The 24,744-nt window shown below is 37.0% G+C and overlaps 1 protein-coding gene across 8 annotated transcripts in view; it reads left to right on the top strand.

The window, feature by feature from the left end:
- SLC44A5 (solute carrier family 44 member 5) overlaps positions 1–24,744 on the top strand; it is a 385,583-nt gene that overhangs the window by 343,213 nt on the left and 17,626 nt on the right. For all 8 annotated transcript variants that reach the window (XM_086717311.1, XM_086717313.1, XM_086717310.1 and 5 more), the window contains 6 exons: positions 7,710–7,822; positions 16,725–16,856; positions 20,358–20,457; positions 22,936–23,028; positions 23,504–23,591; positions 24,074–24,336. In XM_086717311.1, coding sequence (XP_086573437.1) covers positions 7,710–7,822; positions 16,725–16,856; positions 20,358–20,457; positions 22,936–23,028; positions 23,504–23,591; positions 24,074–24,336 — 789 coding nt within the window. The remainder of the gene's footprint in view (positions 1–7,709; positions 7,823–16,724; positions 16,857–20,357; positions 20,458–22,935; positions 23,029–23,503; positions 23,592–24,073; positions 24,337–24,744) is intronic.

Genomic DNA, 24,744 nt, shown 5'->3' with positions numbered 1-24,744 from the left:
TTCCTCTATTGTCAGACTCAAATATTACTAGATAAGTTACACATTTCTTCTTTATTTTGGGCTTTTCAATTACTATCTGAAAAAAAGTATGCATTATGGCAGACCTTCCTGTTCACCTCATTCCCAACACACAGTGAAACCCTATGTAGACACCACTCACACCACTAGAACCTAAATACTCCCTTTATTTCCAACTCTTTTGCTCTCCATCTATCTCATAAATATAAAGCCAAAGACTAATGTGCTGGCCCTTAGTTTATGCAGTTAGAATTTTATGAAGGAATTAAAAATAGAATAGACAGTTATATTTCATTTTTCTCCCTGACCTTTTTGAATATTTGCCTTGGACTAGGTCATAGAATAATCCTTCAAACATATTGAATATTTAAGCATTAAAGTATCTATTATTTAAAATTTTTTTTTTGATATTTATTTTTGAGAGACAGAGCACGAGTAGGGGAGGGTCAGAGAGACAGAGACACAGAATCTGAAGCAGGCTCAAGGCACAGAGCCCAATGTGGGGCTTGAATTCATGGACCGTGAGATCATGACCTGAGCCAAAGTTGGACACTTAACCGACTGAGCCACCAAGGTGCCCCAAGTATCTGTGATTTTAAAAGGGCATGGCTTGTATATAGAAAGAATATGCAAGAATATGACCTGAGAAGTTACTTTGATACAATGCCATCATCTATCCAGTGACAACAATTAAGATTTTTTAAAAGATAATACTTGGAAGATGGTGGCATATGAGGATGCTGGCCTCACCTCATCCTGCTGATCACTTAGATTCCACCCACATCTGCCTAAATAACCCAGAAAACCGCCAGAAGACTAGAAGAACGGACTCTCTGGACCCAAGCATAGACAAGAGGCCCACGGAAGAGGGTAGGAAGGATGGAGAGGCGGTGTGCACCACATGGACTGGCGGAGGGAGCCGGGACAGTGGAGGAGCAACTCTCCCTGCAAGGCAGAGCTCCCAAGTCTGGCTTGCAAAAGGGGAGGGGTTGGACTGTGTGAGTTCTGACAGCCAGTGGGACTTAACATCTGGAATGTTAAAAGTCAACAGCTCTGCTCTCAGAGAGCAGGGAGGGTGAGAGGACACTGGGAGGGAGAGTTGTTGAGCCCTGGAAGACAGAGCTCAGCTCAGCGGGGGAACAAAGGTGCTGGCAAGCACCATCTGCCTCTCCCACACCCCAGCCAAAATTCCAAAGGGAACCAGTTCCCATCACCAAACTTGCTTGTACCACGCAAATGCCCAATGCTGTGCTTCTGTGGATCCATGCCTCCCATGGGTCTGCTTCCCTCCCAGTGCTGCAGGATCCCTCCCAGAGGGGACCATCAATGGCAAAGCGAGCTAAGCCCTGCCCCTCCTGCCACTGTGCACCTTGCGGATCCACCCTAGCTAATACATCAGATCCCATCGAAGCAGCACCATAAGCCTGGCAGTATGCAATTAGCCTGGACAGGGGCCACACCACTCCACAGTGAGTCCTGCCCCTGGGAGAGGGGAAGATAAGGTACACACCAGTCTGACTGTGTCCCCAGCAGTGGGCTGGGGGCAGACATCGGGTCTGACTGTGGCCCCACCCACCAACACAAGTTTCTCCCGAGAGCACAGGGGAAGTGCCCTGCAGTTTGGAGCCACCCCAGGCACTACCCAAAATGACGAAACGGAAGAATTCTCCTTAAAAGAAACTCCAGAAAGTAGCGACAGCTAACGAATTGATCAAAACTGATTTAAGCAATATGATGGAACAAGAATTTAGAATAATAGTCATAAAACTAATCACTGGGCTTGAAAAAAGCATAGAGGACAGCAGAGAATCTATTGCTACAGAGATGAAGGGACTAAAAAATAGTCATGAGGAATTAAAAAATGATATAAGTGAGGTGCAAAATAAAATGGAGGCGGCCATAGCACAGATGGAAGAGGCAGAGGAGAGAATAGGTGAATTAGAAGATAAAATTATGGAAAAAGAGGAAGCTGAAAAAAGATTTAAAAAATCCAGGTGTATGAGGAGAGAATTAGAGAACTAAGTGATGCAATCAAACAGAACAATATCCATAACATAGGAATTCCAGAAGAAGAAGAAAGAGAGAAAGGGGCTGAAGGTGTACTTGAACAAATCATAGCTGAGAACTTCCGTTATCTGGGGAAGGAAAAACGCATTGAAATGCAAGAGGCACAGAGAACTCCCTTCAGATGTAACTTGAATCCATCTTCTGCACAACGTATCATAGTGAAACTGGCAGATTACAAGGATAAAGGGAAAATTGTGAAGCAGCTAGAGATAAACAGGCTCTAAATTACAAAGGTGGACCCATAAGAGTAGTGGCAGACCTATATACTGAAACTTGGCAGGCCAGAAAGGAAAGGCAGGAAATCTTCAATGTGATGAACAAAAAAAATATGCAGCCAAGAGTCCTTTATCCAGCAAGTCTGTCATTCAGAATAGAAAGCGAGATAAAGGTTTTCCCAGACAAACAAAAACTGAAGGAATTCATCACCACTAAACTAGCCCTACAAGAGATCCTAAGGGGAACTCTGTGAGTCAAATGTTGCAAGGACCACAAAGTAGCAGAGACATCACTACAAGCATGAAACCTAGAGACATCACAATGACTCTAAACCCATATCTTTCCATAATAACACTGAATGTAAATGGACTAAATGCTCCAACCAAAAGACATAGGGTATCAGAATGGATAAAAAAAAAAACAAGACCCATCTATTTGTTGTCCACAAGAGACTCATTTTGGACCTGAGGACACCTTGAGATTGAAAGTGAGGGGATGGAGAACTATCTATCATGCTACTGGAAGTCAAAAGAAACCTGGAGTAGCCATACTTATATCAGACAAACTAGACTTTACATGAAAGGTTGTAACAAGAGATGAAGAAGGGCATGATATAATAATTACAGGGTCTATCCATCAGGAAGAGCTAACAATTATAAACATCTATGCGCCAAATATGGGAGCCCCCAAATATATAAAACAATCACAAACATAAGCAACCTTATTGATAAGAATGTGATAATTGCAGGGGACTTTAATACTCCACTTAAAATGGGTAGATCATCTAGACACAGGATCAATAAAGAAATAAGGGCCCTGAATGATACACTGGATCAGATGGACTTGACAGATATATTTTGAACTCTGCATCCCAAAGCAACAGAATATACTTTCTTGAAACTTGAAATCAACCACAGGAAAAAGTCTGGAAAACCTCCAAAAGCATGGAAGTTAAAGAACACCCTACTAAAGAATGAATGGGTCAACCAGGCAATTATAGAAAAATTTAAAAAAAAATGCAAACAAATGAAAATGAAAATAGAACAATCCAAATGCTTTGGGATTCAGCAAAGGCAGTCCTGAGAGGAAAATACATTGCAATCCAGGCCTATCTCAAGAAACAAGAAAAATCCCAAATATGAAACCTAATAGCATACCTAAAGGAAATAGAAGCAGAACAGCAAAGACACCCTCAACCCAGCAGAAGAGAAATAATAAAGATCACAGCAGAAAACAACAATATAGAATCTAAAAAAAACAGTAGAGCAGATCAATGAAACCAAGAGTTGTTTTTTTGAAAAAATAAACAAAATTGATAAATCTCTAGCCAGGCTTCTTAAAAAGAAAAGGGAGAGGACCGAAATAGATAAAATCAGGAATGAAAATGGAATTATTACAACCAATCCCTCAGAAATACAAACAATTATCAGGGAATACTACGAAAAATTATATGCCAACAAACTGGACAACCTGGAAGAAATGGACAAATTCCTAAGCACCCACACACTTCCAAATCTCAAACAGGAAGAAATAGAAAATTTGAACAGACCCATAACAGCGAAGAAACTGAATCAGTTATCAAAAACCTCCCAACAGGGGCGCCTGAGTGGCTCAGTCTGTTAAGCGTCCGACTTCAGCTCAGGTCATGATCTCACAGTCCATGAGTTCGAGCCCCACGTCAGGCTCTGTGCTGACAGCTCGGAGCCTGGAGCCTGTTTCGGATTCTGTGTCTCCCTCTCTCTCTCTTCCCCTCCCCTACTCATGCTCTGTCTCATGCTCTGTGTCTCAAAAATAAATAAAAACATTCAAAAAAAAACCTCCCAACAAATAAGAGTCCAAGACCAGATGGCTTCCCTGGGGAATTCTACCAAACATTTAAAGCAGAGATAATACTTATCCTTCTCAAGCTGTTCCACAAAATAGAAAGGGAAGGAAAACTTCCAGACTCATTCTATGAAGCCAGCATTACTTTGATTCCCAAACCAGACAGAGACCCAGCAAAAAAAGAGAACTACAAGCCAATATCCCTGATGAATATGGATGCAAAAATTCTCAACAAGATATTAGTAAATCGAATTCAACAGCATATAAAATGAATTATTCACCATGATCAAGTGGGATTCATTCCTGGGCTGCAGGGCTGGTTTAATATTCACAAATCAATCAATATGATACATCACATTAATGAAGGAAAAGATAAGAACCATATGATCCTGTCAATCGGTGCAGAAAAAGCATTTGACAAAATTCAGCATCCTTTCTTAATAAAAACCCTCGAGAAAGTCTGGATGGAAGGAACATACTTAAACATCATAAAAGCCATTTATGAAAAGCCCACAGCTAATATCATCCTCAATGGGGAAAAATAGAGCTTTTCCCCTGAGATCAGGACCACAACAGGGATGTCCACTCTCACTGCAGTTGTTTAACATAGTGTTGGAAGTGCTAGCATCAGCAATCAGACAACGAAAGGAAATCAGAGGCATCAACATTGGCAAAGATGAAGTCAAGCTTTCACTTTTTGCAGATTACATGATACTATACATGAAAACCCAATAGACTCCACCAAAAGTCTGCTAGAACTGATACATGAATTCAGCAAAGTTGCAGGACACAAAATTAATCTACAGAAATCAGTTGCATTCTTATACGTTAATAATGAAGCAACAAAAAGACAAAGAAATGGATCCCATTCACAAATGCACCAAGAATCATAAAATACCTAGGAATAAACCAAACCAAAGATGTAAAAGACCTGTATGCTGAAAACTATAGAAAGCTTATGAAGGAAATTGAAGAAGAGGCAAAGAAATGGAAAAGCATTCTGTGCTCATGGATTGGAAGAATAAATATTGTTAAAATGTCAATACTACCCAAAGCCATCTACACATTCAATGCAATCCCAATCAAAATTGCACCAGCATTCTTCTCGAAGCTAGAGCAAGCAATCCTAAAATTTATGTGGAACCACAAAAGACCCCGAATAGCCAAAGTAATTTTGAAGAAGAGGACCAAAGCAGGAGGCATCACAATCCCAAACTTTAGCCTCTACTACAAAGCTGTAATCATCAAGACAGCATGGTATTGGCACAAAAACAGACACATAGACCAATGGAATAGAAAAGAGACTCCAGAACTGGACCCACAAAATTATGGCCAATTAATCTTTGACAAAGCAGGAAATAATATCCAATGGAAAAAAGACAGTCTCTTTAACAAATGGTGCTGGGAAAACTGGGCAGCAAAATACAGAAGAATGAAACTAGACCACTTTCTTACACCATTCACAAAAATAAACTCAAAATGGATAAAGGACCTGAATGTGAGACAGGAAACCATCAAAACCCTAGAGGAGAAAGCAGGAAAAATCCTCTCTGACCTAAGCCGCAGCAGTTTCCTACTTGACACATCTCCAAAAGCAAGGGAATTAAAAGCAAAAATGAACTATTGAGGCCTCATGAAGATAAAAAGCTTCTGCGCTGCAAAGGAAACAATCAACAAAACTAAAAGGCAACCAACGGAATGGGAAGTTATTTGCAAATGACATATCAGACAAAGGGCAAGTATCCAAAATCTATAAAGAAGTCACCAAACTCCACACCTGAAAAACAAATAATCCAGTGAAGAAATGGGCAGAAGACATGAATAGACACTTCTCTAAAGAAGACATCCAGATGGCCAACAGGCACATGAAAAGATGCTCAATGTCACTCCTCATCAGGGAAATACAAATCAAAAGCACACTGAGATAACACCTCATGCCAGTGAGAGTGGCTAAAATGAACTAATCAGGGGACTATAGATGCTGGAGAGGATGTGGAGAAACAGGAACCCTCTTGCACTGTTGGTGGGAATGCAAACTGGTGCAGCCGCTCTGGAAAACAGCGTGGAGGTTCCTCAAAAAATTAAAAATAGATCTACCCTATGACCCAGCAATAGCACTGCTAGGAATTTACCCAAGGGATACAGGAGTGCTGATGCATAGGGGCACTTGTATCCCAATGTTTATAGCAGCACTTTCAACAATAGCCACATTATGGAAAAGCCTAAATGCCCATCAACTGATGAATGGATAAAGAAATTGTGGTTTATATACACAATGGAATACTATGTGGCAATGAGAAAGAATGAAATATGGCCTTTTGTAGCAACATGGATGGAACTGGAGAGTGTTATGCTAAGTGTAATAAGTCATACAGAGAAAGACAGATACCATATGTTTTCACTCTTATGTGGATCCTGAGAAACTTAACAGAAGACCATGGGGGAGGAGAAGGAAAAAAAAAAAAGTTAGAGAGGGAGAGAGCCAAAGCATAAGAGACTCTTAAGAACTGAGAATAAACTGAGGGTTGATGGATGGTGGGAGGGAGGGGAAAGTGGGTGATGGGCAGTGAGGAGTGAGGAGGGCACCTGTTGGGATGAGCACTGGGTGTTGTATGGAAACCAATTTAACAATCAATATCATATTTAAAAAAATTCTTAAACAAAAAAAGATAATACTTAGAGACAATGAACTCAATAAATGTACCAAGCTGTGTTTCTATGTTTGGAAACTTAAAAAGAGCATCAGAGTTATCTTCTTAATGGAAGCATCATCCAAATTTCTACTCTTATGAGTTCTGTTTAATGAAAGTAACAAGAGGAACTCAATATGACTATAACCTGGATATATGGGTGGGATGGGGGAGAAGCATCCCTACTAGCTCAAACTCCAGGAAGAAATTAAAACAAAAAAAGTAGTCATCCTGCTGATGGCTTGATAAAGTCACATGGCCCAGGAGAGACAGAGGCCTTATCATGGCTCCATATAATGACTCATAGATCACTGGGGACCTGAAATATATGTCTGGTGATAGACATCACAAACTATTAGATAATTACACCATAATAATGACTACAAAATCATGGGTTCAGGAACTATGTGAGGACAATTATTTTTCTTTTCTGCCCTAAGACTGCTCTCTTGCTTCTAGATAGTTCTGTTACATAAGGTTTCCTCCCATCAGTCAAGAGGTAGACAGAACAGCACAAATTATCACGGATATGTTTTATGACTTAGTGAGATGTGTGGAAGGGAAAAATATGGCATGGGCAGCTGTGGCAGATAGACCAAAACTGTGGATTGGAGGAATTGTTTTTTTCCTTGAATAATGGTTACTGCCAGACTTCAGCTTATCCAGGTACACAAAGATTGACTCAGGTATGAAGTTCCTGATGGTCCTACTGTTTCATATAAAAGTCTTAATAGGAACCATTGTTTATGCATTTTAATATTATAAATGTTTCTATAGCTAGGTAAAATAAAGAGAATGATTTTGAATAGAAAAAAAAGTGTTGTCTTGCTGTTAACATTATGTTATGTTTAGCACACTTGGCCTCCTTTATGTATTGTTTTCTCTTTCCTCTAGTGGCCTGATTATCGCCATGTTCCTTAGTTGGATGTTTGTGATACTCCTGAGATACATAGCTGGATTACTCTTCTGGGTCTTCATGGTGGGTGTGATTGGAATTATAGGTTATGGTAAGTATCACTCCTTTTAAAATCACCAAATGTCAAAGTAGTCCTTTTCTTTTCATTATCAATTTATGGCCAGTATCAGTTACCAGAAAGAATTTTACTTGCAGTGAATTTAATTATTCTTTACTCCCCTATCCCTAAAGTGTTAAACTGAGAAAAATTATATTTTGCATATATTATTTCTATAACTTTTATCTTCTTTATCTTGAAAAAAAGTGCTGTCAAAATGTTCTACTCTTTTTCCTTACTGACCTTTGGTTTCATGCCTCATAGTTATTAAGAAGGAGATAAAAAGAATACCTTTCAGGCTGATAAAAAATATTTCAGACAACTTATTTTATTCCTTTAAATTTTCTGTCTGGTCATAGGCTAGGTCTGCATAGTTACAGAAGTGTGATCTATTTTTCTCTTCGAACACAATACTTTTAACACAGGTACTGTCACACATTCTAATAATTGGCCCGTACTCCATAATGAGTCATCACCCTCTAGAGTCAAGTATTCTGAATTACACTCTTTGGGTGGAGGGTTACTGTATATAAAGGTTGAAATCTAATGAAAAACTCAGTCACCTCAAAAGCAGTACAGGTACAGTGTGAACACCAAAAAGGCACTAAAGTCTCTCCCAAGGAACAATATAACACTTATGGCAGTTTCCTTTTAGTCTGCTAATACATATTTGGGTCAATATATGAATATTTGAGATGTTTCTATTCAAGTGATTTCCCCTACAATACCATTTGGATTGACAATGTAGTTTTATGGTAGTAGACACAAAAAAATAGCAAAATTCTTATTTTTGTCACTCGAAGAAGAACTTCACACATATCCATATAAGAATGCAGTTGAATCTCCCAGTTCTGTGGTTAGCCTGAGTTCTAATCCCAATTCCATAACCTATAACTAAAGAACTTTGGAAAAGTTTCCTAATGATTGTAAGACCCAATAATGTTCCTTATTCGTAACCTTAGCACAATAATAGTATCTCCACCTTACAAGATTGTGAAGATTAAATGAGACAATGAATATAACGCTCTTAGATCAATACCTGGAAAACAGGAAACACTCAATATGTGTTGGTTTATTGTTACTGTCCTCCTCGTTATCCTCAATAGGTTTCTAGACAGTTGTTACGTCTCTGTAGGTATTCTTTATCTGCTCCTACTATGCAGCTGCATGTGAAGAGGTGGGTCAAACAGGTGGAGGAATGTAAGAAGTGATACCCCTTAATCCAAAAACTCCCAAGAAAGCTTTTTGTTTAAAAGTCTTTTGTGTGTTTCACTTAGCGCTCAAAATAAACTCTGCCCTCTACCACTAGAGTCTGGGCATGTGATTCAATCACTTTTATTGTCATCAAGAAGGGAGGGACAATAAAGTCTGGTATTGATTTCACTGACTTGTTTTAGGGAGCAAGAAAAATCCGAGTTTGGCAGTAGTGACAGTTTGACAGTGGCAAGAGGGAGAAAGATTGTCAATATATCACAAGTGCAGGTGAAATAACCAATTTCAGCTCCCCGTTGACTCCCTAGGTGTAGTGCTAACTCAGCAATTAATGGTGTGGCAAATCAGCTTGAAACCATTCATTGAGTGGGGAAATGTCTAGCGAGACTGAGAAGTATAATATTACATATAACTGACCTCTGCTACTATCTTGGACAACTGACTTTCTCCACATAGTGGGAAACCAACCATTTGCTACTAATAGCCTATTTACTAAGGCAAACAACAATGTGGATGTGTCATACTAAGCAGAGAAAAAGCCAGGCTATTTGTGGGCAAGTGCCCTTGAACATCAGTGGAACAATTCTTACTGACCAGAACAAGTTAAGAGTTACATAGGAGAGACTATATAACTGGGGTTATAAGCATGAATTTGGAGATTGAAAAGGCACAATCCCAGGTTCATTGCATATTAACTGTGTGACCCTCTACAAGTACATAGTCTCTCTAATTTGTCGTGTCTTCAACTACACAATAGGACTCTGAGTATTTCTTTCTTCAAATTTTTACTTAATTCTAATGAATTAACTAACATACAGTGCAATATTGGTTTCAGGAGTAGAATTCAGTGATTCATCGATTACATACAACACCCAGTGCTCATCATAACAAATGCCCTCCTTAATATCCATCACCCTTCTAGCCCATCCCCCACCCACCTCCCTCCATCAAACCTCAGTTTGTTCTCTATCTTTAATAGTCTCTTATGGTTTGTTCCTTTGCTCTCTGAGAATTTTTTTAAGATTTTTTTTAGTGTTTATTTTTGAGAGAGAGAGACAGAGCATGGCAGGGGAGGGGCAGGAAGAGAGAGAGAGAGAGAGAGAGACCAAATCTGAAGTGGTCTCCAGGCTGTCAGCACAGAGCCTGACATGGGGCTGGAACTCATGAGCCATGAGATTATGACCTGAGCCGAAGTCAGACACTTAACCCACTGAGCCATCCAGGCACCCCAGACTCTGAGTATTTTTTTAAAATAATGTACATATAGTGTTTAGCTGCTTAGCACATAATAATTGCTCAATAAACAATCTTGGTTTACACAGGAATGGATGTTGAATTTTGTCATGTGCTTTTTCTGCATCTATTAAGATGATCCAAACAATTTTTATCTTTTCTTTCATTAATTTCATTAATGTGGCACATCACATTTATTGGTTTGTGGGTGCTGAACTATCTTTGCATCCCTGGAATAAATCCCACTTGATCATGGTATATGATATTTTAAAAGTATTGTTTAATTCAGTTTGCTAATATTTTGTTGAGGATTTGTGCACCTAAGTTCATCAGGGATATTGGCCTATAATTTTTTTGTGGTGTCCTTGTCTGATTTTGGCATCAGAATAATACTGGCCTTGTAAAATGAGTTTAGAAATGTTTCCTACACTTCCATTTTTTGAAGGAGCTTGAGAAAGATGGTATTAATTCTTCTTTGAATTTTGGTAGAATCTACCCATGAAACCATCTGGTCCCGGCCTTTCGTTTGTTGGGAGATTTTTGATACCGATTCATTTTTCTTACTAGTTTGGTCTGTTCAGATATTCTGTTCCATCATGTATCCATCTAGGTGGGTTGTATATCTAGGAATTTATGCATTTCTTCTAAGTTGTTGAATTTGTTGGCATATAATTGTTCTTAATATAGTTGACACTTGAGCACCATGGGTTTGTACTGCATGGGTACACTTACATGAAAATTTTTTAAAAATCTTTAGTTTTGAGAGAGAGAGAGAGAGGGAGGGAGAGAGGGAGAGGGAGAGAGAGAGAGAGAGAGAGAGAGAGAGAGAGAGAACGAGTGGGGGAGGGGCAGAGGGTTAGGGGGAGAGAATCCCAAGCAGGCTACACAATGTCAGCATGGAGCCTGAGGCAGGGCTCGAAGTCACTAACAGTGAGATCATGACCTGATCCAAAATCAATAGCTAGATGCTCAACCAACTGAGCCACCCAGGTGCCCTCAGGTTTTATATGTGTGTATACACACACACACACACACACACACACACACACACACACACATATATATACAGTACTATAAACATATTTTCTTTTCCTTATGATTTTCTTTTTTTTAAACTTATTTATTTTGAGGGAGAGAGACAAAGTATGTGTATACAAGCAGGGGAGGGGCAGAGAGAGAACGAGAGAGAAAATCCCAAGTAGGCTGTCAGTGCAGAGCCTGATGCATGGCTTGAAACCACAGACCGTGAGATCATGACTGGAGCCAAAATCAAGAGTCAGATGCTTCACTGAGCCACCCAGGTGCCCCTCCTTACAATTTTCTTCATAATATTATTTTCCCTAGCTTACTTTATTATAAGAATATAGTACATAGTATATATAGCATACTAAATACTAAATGTTAATATTTAGTATTAACTGCTAATGGTATTAGTAAGGCTTCTGGTCAACTCTGGGATTTTAGTAGTTGAGTTTTGGGGGAGCCATGGCTTTTTGACTGCATCAGGGGTAGGCACCCCTAACCTTCATGTTGCTTAAGGATCTACTGTAGTCTTCTATGATCCTTTGTATTTCTTTGATATCAGTGATAACCTCTCCTCTTTCATTTCTGATTTTATTTATTTGAGTCCTCTCTTTTTTTGTTGGTGAGTCTAGCTAATACTTGTCCATTTTGCTTATCTTTTCAAAGATCCAGCTCTCAGTTTCATTGATCTTCTATCTTTTTAGTTTCTATCACATTTATTTCTGCTCTAATCTTTTTTTTCCCCTTCTAACTTTGGGCTTCCTTTATTCTTTTTCTAGTTCCTTGAGTTCTAAAGTTAGGTTGTTTGTTTGAGACTTTTCTTGCGTCTTGAGATAAGCTGTGTCCTTATGAACTTCCCTCTTAGAACTGCTTTTGCTGTATCCCACAAATTTTGGTATGTTATTTCTCCATTTTCATTTGTCTCAAGTACTTTTTATTCACCTTTTGATTTCTTCTTGGACCTATTGGTTGTTCAGTAGCATGTTGTTTAATCTCCACATATTTGTGAATTTTCCAGTTTTCCTCATGTAATTAATTTCTAGTTTCATACCACTGTGGCCAGAGAAGATGATCGATATAATTTCAGTTCTTTTAAATTTATTAAGATTTGTTTTGTGGTCTAACATATGATCTATCCTTGAAAATGTTCCATGTGCACTTGAGAAGAATGTGTATTGTGTTGTTTTGGATGGAATAGTCTGTTTATATCTGTTAAGTCCACCTGGTCTAACATGTTGTTTAAAGCTGATGTTTCCTTACTGATTTTCTGTCTGGGAAATCTATCCATTTACAATCGCATTTAAAATTGCATCAGAAAAATAAAATACCTAGGAATAAATTTAACCAAGGAGGTTAAAGACCTATGTATTGAAAACTACAAGACATTAATAAATAGATTAGAGAAGATACAAATAAATGGAAAGATATTCTGTGCTCATGGATTAGGAGAATAAATATTGTTGAGATCTGCATAATACCCAAAGTAATCTACAGATTTGTTGCAATCCCTATCAAAATTCCAATTACACTTTTAAAAGAAGTAGAACAAATAATCCTAAAATTTGTATGGAACCACAAAAAAATCCCTACAAAACCCAAAAAGTCAAAGCAGTCTTGAGAAAAGAGAACAAAACTGGAGGCATAATGTACCCTGGTTTCAAGCTATATTACAGAGCTATAGTAATTTTAAAAGTATGGTATTGGCATAAAAACAGACACATAGATCAGTGGAACAGAATAGAGAGCCCCAAAATAAGCCCACTCGTATATGGTCAGTTAATTTATGACAAAGGAGCCAAGATATACAATGGGAAAGGACAGTCTCTTCAACAAATTGTGTTGGAAAAACTGGACTACTTTCTTACACCTATATACAAAAATTTACTCAAAATGAATCTAAAGACTTGAATATAAGACCTGAAACTATAAAATTCCAGAAGAAAACAAAGGCAGTAAGCTCCTTGACACAGGTCTTAGCAATGATTTTTGTTAACAGGATGTAAAAATCAAAAGCAATAAAAGCAAAAATAAATAAGTGAACCTACATAATCTAAAAAGATTCTACATAGCAAAGTAATCCCTCAACAAAATGAAAAAGCAACCTATTGAATGGGAGAAAATATTTGCAAATCAGATATCTGATAAGGAGGCTAATATAAAGGACTCACAAAACTCAGTAGCCAAAAAACCAAAAACAAACAAAACAAAATCAACAACAACAACAACAAAATTGTTTAAAAATGGCTGGAAGAGCTGACTAGACATTTTCCCAAAGAAGGTATACAGATGGCCAACAGCTACATGGGAAGGTACTCAACATCGCTAATCATCAGGGAAATGCACATCAAAACCACAATAAGATAATACTTCACACATGTTAGCAAAAAGAGAAGAAATAAGTGTTGGAAAGATGTAGAGCTAAAGGAACCCTTCTGCACAAGTTGGGAGGAAATGTAAATTGGTTCAGCCACCATGGAAAACAGTATGGAGATTCTTTAAAAAAAATTAAAAATAGAACTACCATATGATTCAGCAATTCCACATGTGGGTATTTACCTGAAGAAGATGAAAGCACTAACTCAAAAAGACGTATGCATCTCCGTGCTCATTGCTGCATTATTTACAATAGCTGAGATAGGAAACAACCTAAGTGTCCATCAATGGATGAATGCATAAAGAAATTGTTAAAAAAAAATGGATAAAAAAGAATGAAATATTGCCATTGCAACAACACAGATGAATCTGGAGACTATTAAGTAAGTCTGAGAAAGACCAATACCACATGATTTTATGTATATATGGAATCTAAAAAACCAAACAAGCACAGAAACATACCCATAAATAGAACTAATTGGTAGTTGCCAGAGGTGAGGGAAGTGGGAAGATGGATGAAATCAGGGAAAGAAATTAAGAGGTACAAACTTCAGGTTATAAAATAAGCCATGGGGATGCAAAGTACAGCACTGGGAATACAGTCAATAAAATTGTAATAACTATACGATGACAGATGGTAACTATACTTGCCATAGTAAACATTTTGTAATGTATAGAATTATTGAATCCCTACACCTGAAACTAATGTTATGTTGTAGGTCAACTACATTTTAATTAAAACTTAAAAATATAAAATTAAAAAAACAAGCTTGTACATACAGAGAACAGATGATATTTGCCAGAGGTGGAAGGTGGGGATGGTGGAGGGTGGAAAAAATTGGTGAAAGGAATATAAATTTATTTTAAATCATTAACCAAAAGAGACCTGCAGTTGCCATAATAGATTTTAGAATAAAAAGCATTATTATAGCTAGAAAGGATTGAATTTGCTTAAAAGATATACCAATTCTAAACATATATGCATCTAATGAGATAGATTCAAGATTCATAAACCCTAAGGATAAATAAATCATAAAAAACTTGTATGAGTTATGAATCTCCCTTGGGAGATCTCTTCTTATTTTTTTATTAAGTTTATTTATTTTGAGAGAAACAGAACAGTGAAAGTAGGGGAGAGGCAGAGAGAGATGGAGAGAGAGAATCCCAAGAAGGCTCTGCACTGCCAGCACAGAACCCGATGTGGGGCTTGAACTCACGAAACTGTGAGATCATGACCTGAGCTGAAACTGAAAGCTGGACGCTTAACCGACTGAGCCATTCAGGTGCCCCAACTCTTGAGCGATTTCAACACATCTTTTTCTTAAAACAAAAGAATAATCACAAAATTCAGAATAATTGTTCTTTGGCAGGGAGAGGCAGGGAGAGGATGAGATCTCAGAAGAGAAAGTTTATTTTGCTTAATTAGAGCAAAATTAAGATTATAAGATCTTAAACTAGGTGATGCATCTATATGTGTTCATTTGACTACATAATTTTGTATGTATCAGATATTCCAAAAGCATTTTTAAAGGAATTTTTTTTAAATGTTTATTTATTTTTGAGAGACAGAGAGAGACAGCATGAGCGGGAGAGGGCAGAGAGAGGGAGACACAGAATATGAAGCAGGCTCCAGGCTCTGAGCTGTCAGCACAGAGCCTGATACGGGGCTCAAACTCACCAGCGGTGAGATCATGACCTGAGCTGAAGTCGGACACTCAACCAACTGAGCCACCCAGGCGTCCCTCATTTTTAAAGGAATTTTTAAAAATACACTGGGAAAGCAGGACCAGAAAGAGATTTGTCTTATATCTCTTTGAGAAACAAATGTCCATTCTAGTCTAGTCTTGCCTCTCTCCATGGACCTCACTCTCTTTCTTACCTGATATCTAGAAAACAACCTGTTAGTTTACAGTTGGGGTTTAAAAGGAAGTTTTCCTCATGGGTGCCTGGATGGCTCAGTCAGGGAAGCAACTGACTCTTGATTTCGCCTCGGGTCATGATCTCATGGTTTGTGGGATTGAGACCCACATCGAGCTCTGCACTGACAGTGCAAGGCCTACTTGGCATTCTCTCTCTCCCTTACTCTCTGTCCCTCCCCTGCTTGCGTGTACTCTCTCTCTCTCTCTCTCTAAATAAATAAACTTTATTTTTTTTAAAGCAGTTTTTCCTATTATTGCCTGGACATTTCCAATGGACCTAATCCATACTCATTGGTCATAAAAATAAACTCATTAACTCTATTTTTTTATTCCCAATTTATCTAGACTATGTAGAAAGTCATTATACAGTCTGAAATACAGTGTCTTGGGGAAATCTAGTCAGCCCATATTTGCTTTGCCTGGATACAATCTTTGATAAGACTATGCGTTAGATAATTCTATCAAGACATGACTTCACCTAAAATTTTTAATTCAAAAGCACTCCTTTTTCAACTTAAATCTTTTTTTAAAAATTTGCTTTTTAAATAGATTGTATTATTTATGTGCTTCAAATTTCAAAAGGTATAAAGTTTATACAGTGAAATTTGCCTTCTCGTTTTACTCCTTGGTCAGTAAGTTTCCTTCTCTGGAAGTAAAAAATGTATTTCTGTGTATCCTTCCAGAGATACTTTATGTGTACACAAGAAAGTATATATAAAGATTGTTCTACTTCTTATATGAATTACAGCACACTTTTTATGTCATTTTGTGCCTTGTTGTTTTCACTTAACAAAATATCTCAGTGATCATTGAATATCAGTACACTTTCTCTTCTTTATATAAAAAGATAGTATTCTACTATACAAATATACCATAATTTACTTAGCCAGTCCCTGTCGATGGACACTGAGATTGTTTCTAATCAAAAGGACATATAAAGCCAGATGTTGCCACAGTGAGCCAGGCAAATACTGGTAACATTTATTTGAATACAACAGCACATTTAGAATATTAGATTCACATAAAATGTTTACTCTGTAAATATGAATCTTGCCTTTGTAGATATATGTGATGTGTATAGCTTATATTTCAGAAAATAACATTTTATATTAGTCTGTTTTTCTTTTCTTTTCAAGGAATAGGCCACTGTTACCAGGAATACTGCAATCTTCAGGGACAGCCAAATTCTCATCTAACTGTATATGACATCGGGATTCAGACTGATATAAGCATGTACTTTCAACTGAAACAAACATGGTTCACATTTAGTGAGTGGATTTTAAAAACTGGTTTTGTTAAAGTTTTAATAATGAAAGGAAATCTTTTTTCTTTTTTCTTTCTTTTTTTTTTTTTTTGCCTAAAGGAAATCTTGGGTTGGTGTAACCTGTTAAATATACTTATCACTAATGTCATAAAAGTAAATGTGTCTATGATTTTACTAGCTACAGTAAATGGAAAAGTCATTGAGGGAAATTTATTATATAATCTAAGGAAATATTACCTTACAATGATCTCATGCTATTTGCCTTCAACTTAAAATGTTTTGGATGTGGATGTTTATAGCCATTAACTTGATATCCAAGAAAGGTGTTTTGAAAGGAAAAAAAGTTGGATTTTTCAAATTTGTTTTAAAAACAGAAAAAAAACATTTTTTTTTCATAGCAAGACTTTTAAACTATTATAGGAATTGTAATAATAAGTAACAAAATGAACTTACATTTTTGAAGTGTTCAGATTATTGAATTAGTTAAGGGTAAATTAAAAAAATTTTTAAAGCAAGATGATTTCAGAGATCACTTTTATATTCCTAGAATGGTTTTTATCATATTCTTTCCACTTCACGGAGATTAATATTCTTTAATCAAGATTTAAAAATAATCTCTATTTACATGTTGCTTTAAAAGAAACTCTTCATATTATTTAAGTTAGAGCACCAGGCAAAGCATATTCCAAGAGGCCTGGTAAGAAACCCAGAGAGAGCCTCAGAGGGGAGTAATATCTTGATGGGGGCATCATAGGTCCAGGTATGGGCCCCATCCCCATAATGTGAAAACTTGCTTTTGTCACTTCACCCAGAAGTCATCAGGTTTTCAAGGACAGGCCCATATCATGTCACCAGCCTTCCATTTTAGTTGTTTACACTAATAGGATACTCTTCCTGACCAGAATGCAGACATATTCCATCTAGGACACTGCTTTCCTGGGATCAAGGCATGTGAGCAACAAAAATAATAATGAGAAGCTTTATTTTTTTTTTTTTTTTTTTTAGCAGGGGCTTTGTATAATCTTGAGAGACTTTTTCTATAGGCTCATGCCAAGCTTGATGACCTAGCCCTTTTTTCTGCCACATTTGACTTTTCTTTTTCTCGGGCAATGCTAGGTCAAAATGTCACATCCTTGTTCTTTGGTTCCCATGTGCGGCTCTTATGCAGATTAGTTCCCTTCATAGAACACTTTTTTCCCCCAAATATGTTGCAGAAGAATTATTTCATTTGTAGTCATTTCTTTCTAACTAAAAATCAGAGGCATCTTAGGATTTGTATCCTCAACAGTTTTCCTGAATTTGAATGATTCCATATGTTGTCAGAAATCTACTGTGATTACCTACCATGTCTAAAGATGATGAATTTCATCCATTACGTTTTGAAACCTCTAATTTTATTATCAGATGGATCTTAGCTACAGGTTCTGTGGTCTTCCCACAGCTGTCTCTTCAGTGCCTTCCACACAAAAATCATTGACATGATCAGAATCTGCCACTGAAGAAGTTAAAGGATCTCCTTTGAGGAAAATACAGAGCTTGCTTTTATTTTCAAGTCTAGCAATACCAGTCTTTCCTCAAATGAGCCTCTACCTTCACAACCCATTTATCAGACAATAATTGATTACTTGCTCTGTTTGGACAAAATTCTAGGTACCAAAGAGAAAGGCATAATGTGAAATTACACTCATCAATGGAAACACTAAAAATAAGCAGAGTTATACATACAAAAATTATCATTTTTATGAGTTTTGGGTAGTGTTAGGAGATGGTTCTATTGTCATTTCTGCTATTAGTTATCCCAGTCTCCTCCTCTGAGAAGTTAGAGTAACACCAACTTCTCTATAGGGTCTCAAAAACCAGATTTCCATTCTTTGCTCTTATTCAAACACAGGAAAAGAATATAATATTTAAATTCAAAAGACAATAAAATCCTTGTAATCATTTTTAGATATGTAGTTTTGTAAAGGGAGAAGTTTAATATGAAACGTTTTTATCAACGCAATTTCAGAATATAGAGTGATTCTGGCATATCTTATATTAGGTTTGTTCTAAGATAATGATTTTAGCTTAATATGGCTATACCCCATAATTGTGGACTCAATTTAAGAGAATCAAATATGCATGAAAACATAAATACATAATTTCACTAAAAGAAGACATAGTGGTGAGATGATACGTTACTAAGATCCTCTCACATCTCTGGGTTAGCTGATTTCTACTTGGAGATGTTAAGTGATATGTGCTGTAACATCAGAATCTTGGTGGTATAACAATAGAATGAAATGAGTGCCCTGTCACTTGAAGTGTTCAAGCATGAGCAGAATTACTGTCTAGCAAGGATATAATGGAACAGATTCTTTCACAGATGGGAATTATAGCTTTCCCTTAAGTTTCTTCTATAGTTTCAGATTGTTATTAGCAGTGCTGTATTTCCTTAATTTTAAGATACATAATGTTTCACTTTTTAACATCTCTGAAGTCAGGATGCATCTTATGATCAATGAAAAGATGTTTAATGAAGGATTTTCTTATTTTTCCTAAAAAAGTTATTACTAAGTTAAATATGCGTCTTAGAATTGAGGAAATATAATAATTAGGACCATTTGGATTCAAGTAAAAAGAAATTAATTTAAGGTAGCCAAAAAGAAAATTGGAACAAGCTAGGGGCAAGGCATTGGGACTTATTATAAGAATATAGAAGTGTCTCATCAAACTCAAAACAACAGAAAAGCAGCTGGACTTTCAAGTGTATTTGGATCCAGGAAACAGAAAGCCAAAAAAACCCAAGATTTCCTCTCTGCTCTGTTTCCTTAATATACATATACTTCATTCTTTCTTTGCAAATTCACTCACTTCACGTAAAGGTGGTTTTGACACAGTTCATTGAGTTTGTATAACTCAGAGGTCAAGAGCTTTATAACCTTTAATTCAAAACTGAAGTAGATTCCCTTAGTTCTAATTCTGAGACTTTGATCAGACAACTGGAGTTGGGTTTACACCCTGATTCCATCAATGGTAGCCATGATGAGTGGAGTCACAAAATAAAAATGTGGCAGGCAAGAGCCTGCCCTGTCAGTCAGCAAGGTCAATTAATGAAGAGGCATTGTGAGCAGGGTCGACAGCTCAAAAAGTTTTTTCTGTAATTCTCTTAATCAATGAAGTGTAAGTGAACACATCTAAAATAACACTGCCTAGAGCAGCCCTTCCTTCTGTCTCATTTTTACAAATGGTGTGAAATGTTTCTATAGATAAAATGGAAGCCTGATCGACTGAGTTGTTCAAGCTCTAGCTAAAGGTTTTAATCTAGACTTCTCAGCATTTCTTGGAGGTTTTGCAAGTGAATTTCTAAGATTGGCATTTGGGGAGAGGTAGCACTGCTTAAATTATGGAGAGTCAGAATTGGCAGAAATAATCACGAAACTCAGTCCTAACTTTTGCGGAGAAAGTTTGTTTTTTGGATTGATTTGTATCACACACTAATTTTTTTTTTTTTTCCTGTTTAAAGTGGTAATACTCTGCCTTCTTGAAGTGTTTATCATCCTCATGCTGATCTTCCTCAGGGAACGAATCCGCATCTCCATTGCCCTGCTGAAGGAAGGGAGCAAGTAAGGCCCTGATGGAGAAACTCATATGTGTATCAGTCAGTCAAATCAGTCACTGCCTATTGTGTAGATGCCCCAGATGATTTTCCCTTTAAGAAGACTTGTTAAAGAAATCTGCTTTCCATCAGGAAGACTTAAGTTCAGACGTTGCCAATTATTAGAAAGGTCATGCTAACAAATCCTTCAATATCTCCAAACCTCAATTATCATAGGGTGAAATAGGGCTCAAACCTATTAGTCTATGTATTAGCACTTTTTAAACACCAAATGTATATTAGGATAATAACGTGTGAGAGTGATAAGGTGCTATATAAAAGTAACTCGTATTGTATATTGTATTACTCCCATATTGAATCATATGTTAATATTGATGGTTGAGATCATTTGCAAAACTTTAAATCACCATAATTCTATAGTCAATTATATGCTATTACCATTTCTATATGAATGACAAAATTTGCTAATAGAATAATTGATTCTAGGAGCACCAGACTATACATTTTATATATACAGCTCTTAATTCAGGAATTTTTTATTAAAAAATGCTCTAGGGGTGCCTGGGTGGCTCAGTCAGTTAAGCATCCAACTTCCAACTTTGGCTCAGGTCATGATCTCATGGTTCGGTTTGTAAGTTCAACTCTGCAGCGGGCTCTGTGCTGATAGCTCGCAGCCTGGAGCCTGCTTCGGATTCTGTGTCTCCTGATCTCTCCACCCCTCCCTCATTCATGCTCTGTCTCTGAAAAATAAACAAACATTGAAAAAAAATTTTAATGCTATAAAATAGGGGTTCCTGGGGCTCAGTCAATTAAGCATCTAACTTTTGCTTTAGGCTCAGGTCATGATCTCACAGTTTGTGAGATTGAGCCCAGAAGTTGGTGAGTTCAAGCCCATCAGATTCCGTACTAACAGTGCAGAGACTGCTTGGGATTTTCTCTCTCTCCTTCTGTCTGCCTCTCTCTCTCTCAAAATAAATAAACTTAAAAAAAATGCTATAAAATAAACACTAAAATTCATGCAGGGAGGTAATGACACCTACAGTTTCTAAACTATTCAAAAAGGTCACTTGAGGATAATACTTTAAACTTTTGAATACTGCATGGAAGAAACAAGAAAAGCATTACTATAAAGCCAACAGACCATCTTTCTATTTAGAACAATGGAAACTAAGTTCTAATGACCAGAGAGCAAATATTTTAAATCATCTGTAAGGATTATTTTAACAAAATTGTCATCTATAACTATAATAGTGCCACCTGAATCCAATGGTTTAAATAGTTAACAAGAAGTTTGTTAAACCCTCCTTCCTATAATAACTGAAGCCCAATCATTAGCCACTGAAAACTACTGATATTCTGGGTTTATTTATTAAGTAATATGATACTGTAATTCACTGTAACTTGCCCCACTATTACACCTCTGTGTGTGTGGGGGGGGGGGGTTGGGGTAGAGGGCAATACAACTATGACAGGTTGATTTTTTTTTTTCAAGGGGAAGTTAGAGCGGGAATAAATTGGTGTGAGAATACAGGGTAAACATGAGATTCTCAATGATTCACCTAACAGCAGTATCTGCAGAAAGGTGACAAAACATAGCTCAAATAGGTGAACGAGGTAACAAATGCAAAAGGAATCTAAGATATGCCAATGCATTAGGAGTGGAAATAGTTCCATCATAAATCTCAGTGGCTAAATCAAACAGTATTGGGTTTTCAGTGTCATATGCTGAAAAGATCATTCAAAAGTAGGAATAGGGCTACTAGGATGGTGAACATTGCAGACACTATGACTTATGAGAACATATCAAGGGAATGATTATACTGGAACATAATAGTAACTTGAAGGGCTGCTATATGAAAAAGGTGAACATTTCTTTTCCAAAAGGTAGTGGATGAGTAACAGTCCAGGATATGAGGAAGAACTTTCTGAATTTCATATGACAGAGAATAAGCTCTGTCATACAAAAGTAAGTCTTTACCACTCAATGTGGTTACTAGAAACAAACATATTTAGAAAATAGTATAGAAGGGATTCCTGAATTAGGGAGGGATTCTCACATTTGATCAGATGATGTTCAAGGTTCTCTCCAATTTTGAAAGTCTAAGAATGTAAACAAAAGGAAGAACTATGATTATGATGTATCAAATCTTTGAGTCATAAGGAAATAGCCAAAGACGAAAAAGTTTGGGGTATCAAATCTTTGAGTCACACAGAAACTTGGGGAACTTTGGGGAACTTTTGGCAGGAATAAAATATGAGCATTAAAAGAAGGCCTCTAATTTACTAAAAACAGATAAATAAAACTTAAGTAAAATGTAAAGCCAACCAAGAATATGCCAGAATGATTAGCAAAAAAGAGTCAATAGTTATTACCACAGTTCTTGAATCAATTCAGTATAAAGCTTATTTCTAGTGTAAACAGAGAAAACTTTGAGAATTTATATCTTGTGGATCATTTTGAATTTCAACTATTGTTTTATTTCAGAGCCATTGGATATATCCCTACTACATTAGTTTATCCACTTTTAACTTTCATTTTCCTCTCCATCTGTATTTCCTACTGGGCGGTGATAGCAGTGTATCCTTTGGTAATTGACATCTTTAAACCTCAGGTCCACTCTATTATTGAAGAACCAAGAGTTTGTGTCCAGTGTTTTCCATCCTGGGAAGACTAGAAACACACTAAAGGTTTTTTATTTTTGTTTTTCCTTTTTTTTTTTTTTTTTTTGCTAAGCTCTAAAAAAAAGTTTTTCTACTGATTGAATTTCCCCTCAGATAGGTCATATGGTAGATTTTGTTTTGTCTTCACATATGGTACTTCTTCTTGGCAATAACTGAAGAAAATTCCTTTGTATTTTAATGTTAAGGGATCACTCAGTACAGCTAACCCATCTTCTATTATTCTGGGTCTGAAAAATGTATGAATTATTAAAAAGATTAGAAGTTTTTTTGAAGTTAATCTCTCAGTGGACTTTTGAGTGATTTGCATTATTTTCTTGTCTATCTACTTTCAATCTACCAGCAAATAGTTTATCCTTAATAGACTAACTCAGTTACTTGGCTACATCAGGGGTACCTGTATACAAAGTCATAACCCCAGAAGGGCAATGTAAACATGAAAATACAACCTGTGACCCAGAGGTAAGTAAAAGAAACTAACTCTTTAACTTACTTCAATACAGAAGTCTACTACATTTCACCTAGCAATTATAAAAATCATTCTGAAATAGTGGCATTAATGGGAATCGCTGTTAAGAAGGGAAGGGTGGATCAGATCTTAGGAGAGCACTGAAAATGGCAGGCAGAATAGAGAGAAAGCACTATTCTTTCCTGAGCTCATCTGTTCTGTTACATACCCAACAAGCAGGTATGGTCAACAACAACACTAATAAATGTGAAAGTTTAGCGGGGGCAGAGTGGTGAACATATCATAGAAAATCAAACACTTCCAGAGCTCATTAAAGAATAATGTAAAGTGATGGGAGAGAAAATAGGAATAACAGCAGAAGCTAATGGGGGAATAGTAGGACATGCAATTGGGGGCTACATAAGTGGAGAAAGGAAAGGTGTTATCTTAGAATGGCATTTAATATAATATCTGTATTTTTTTTTTCTGAGTGCAGATTTTTAATACAACTGAAATTGCCAAAGCTTGCCCTGGGGCTCAGTGTAACTTTGCTTTCTATGGTGGAAAGAGCCTGTACCATCAGTACATCCCTACCTTCCAGATATTCAATCTATTTGTCTTTCTCTGGCTTATAAACTTTGTCATTGCACTGGGTCAGTGTGCCCTTGCTGGTGCCTTTGCTTCTTATTACTGGGCCTTGAAAAAACCTGATGATATCCCACCATATCCACTTTTTACTGCATTTGGACGAGCCATACGGTAAGTTTCACGTTGAGCCCTACATCTATCTTCTCAGTTGTGTTTAGTGTGCTTGTAATTCAGTCTTATGCTTATGTAATTCAAGTGGAAAGGTAAAAATGAGGTCAAAGACATGATTTAAAATTCATGGATGTCCACTAGCTATGTCTGATTTTACAGCTACAGTTTTATAATCCCAAACCAGGCCGAAATCCTTGTAAAAGCCACAAGTTTCTGGTGGAGCACCTGGCTGGTTCAGTTGGTGGAGCATGTGACTCTTGATCTTGGGGTTGTGAGTTCGAGCCCCATGTTGGGTGTAGAGATTACCTAAAATCTTAAAAAAAAAAAAAAAAGCCATAGGTTTCTGGAGAGAAGTGGTAGGGGAGGGCACCAAATTAAAAATTAAGAATTAACTTAGCTGTGTCTCTC

Source organism: Puma concolor, chromosome C1 (assembly GCF_028749965.1).
Source record: "Puma concolor isolate L17-30 chromosome C1, mPumCon1.1.hap2, whole genome shotgun sequence".
Classification (NCBI taxonomy): Eukaryota; Metazoa; Chordata; class Mammalia; order Carnivora; family Felidae; genus Puma; species Puma concolor.
The sequence above is the reverse complement of the archived record's forward strand: the minus strand, read 5'-3'. Positions and strand labels throughout refer to the sequence as shown.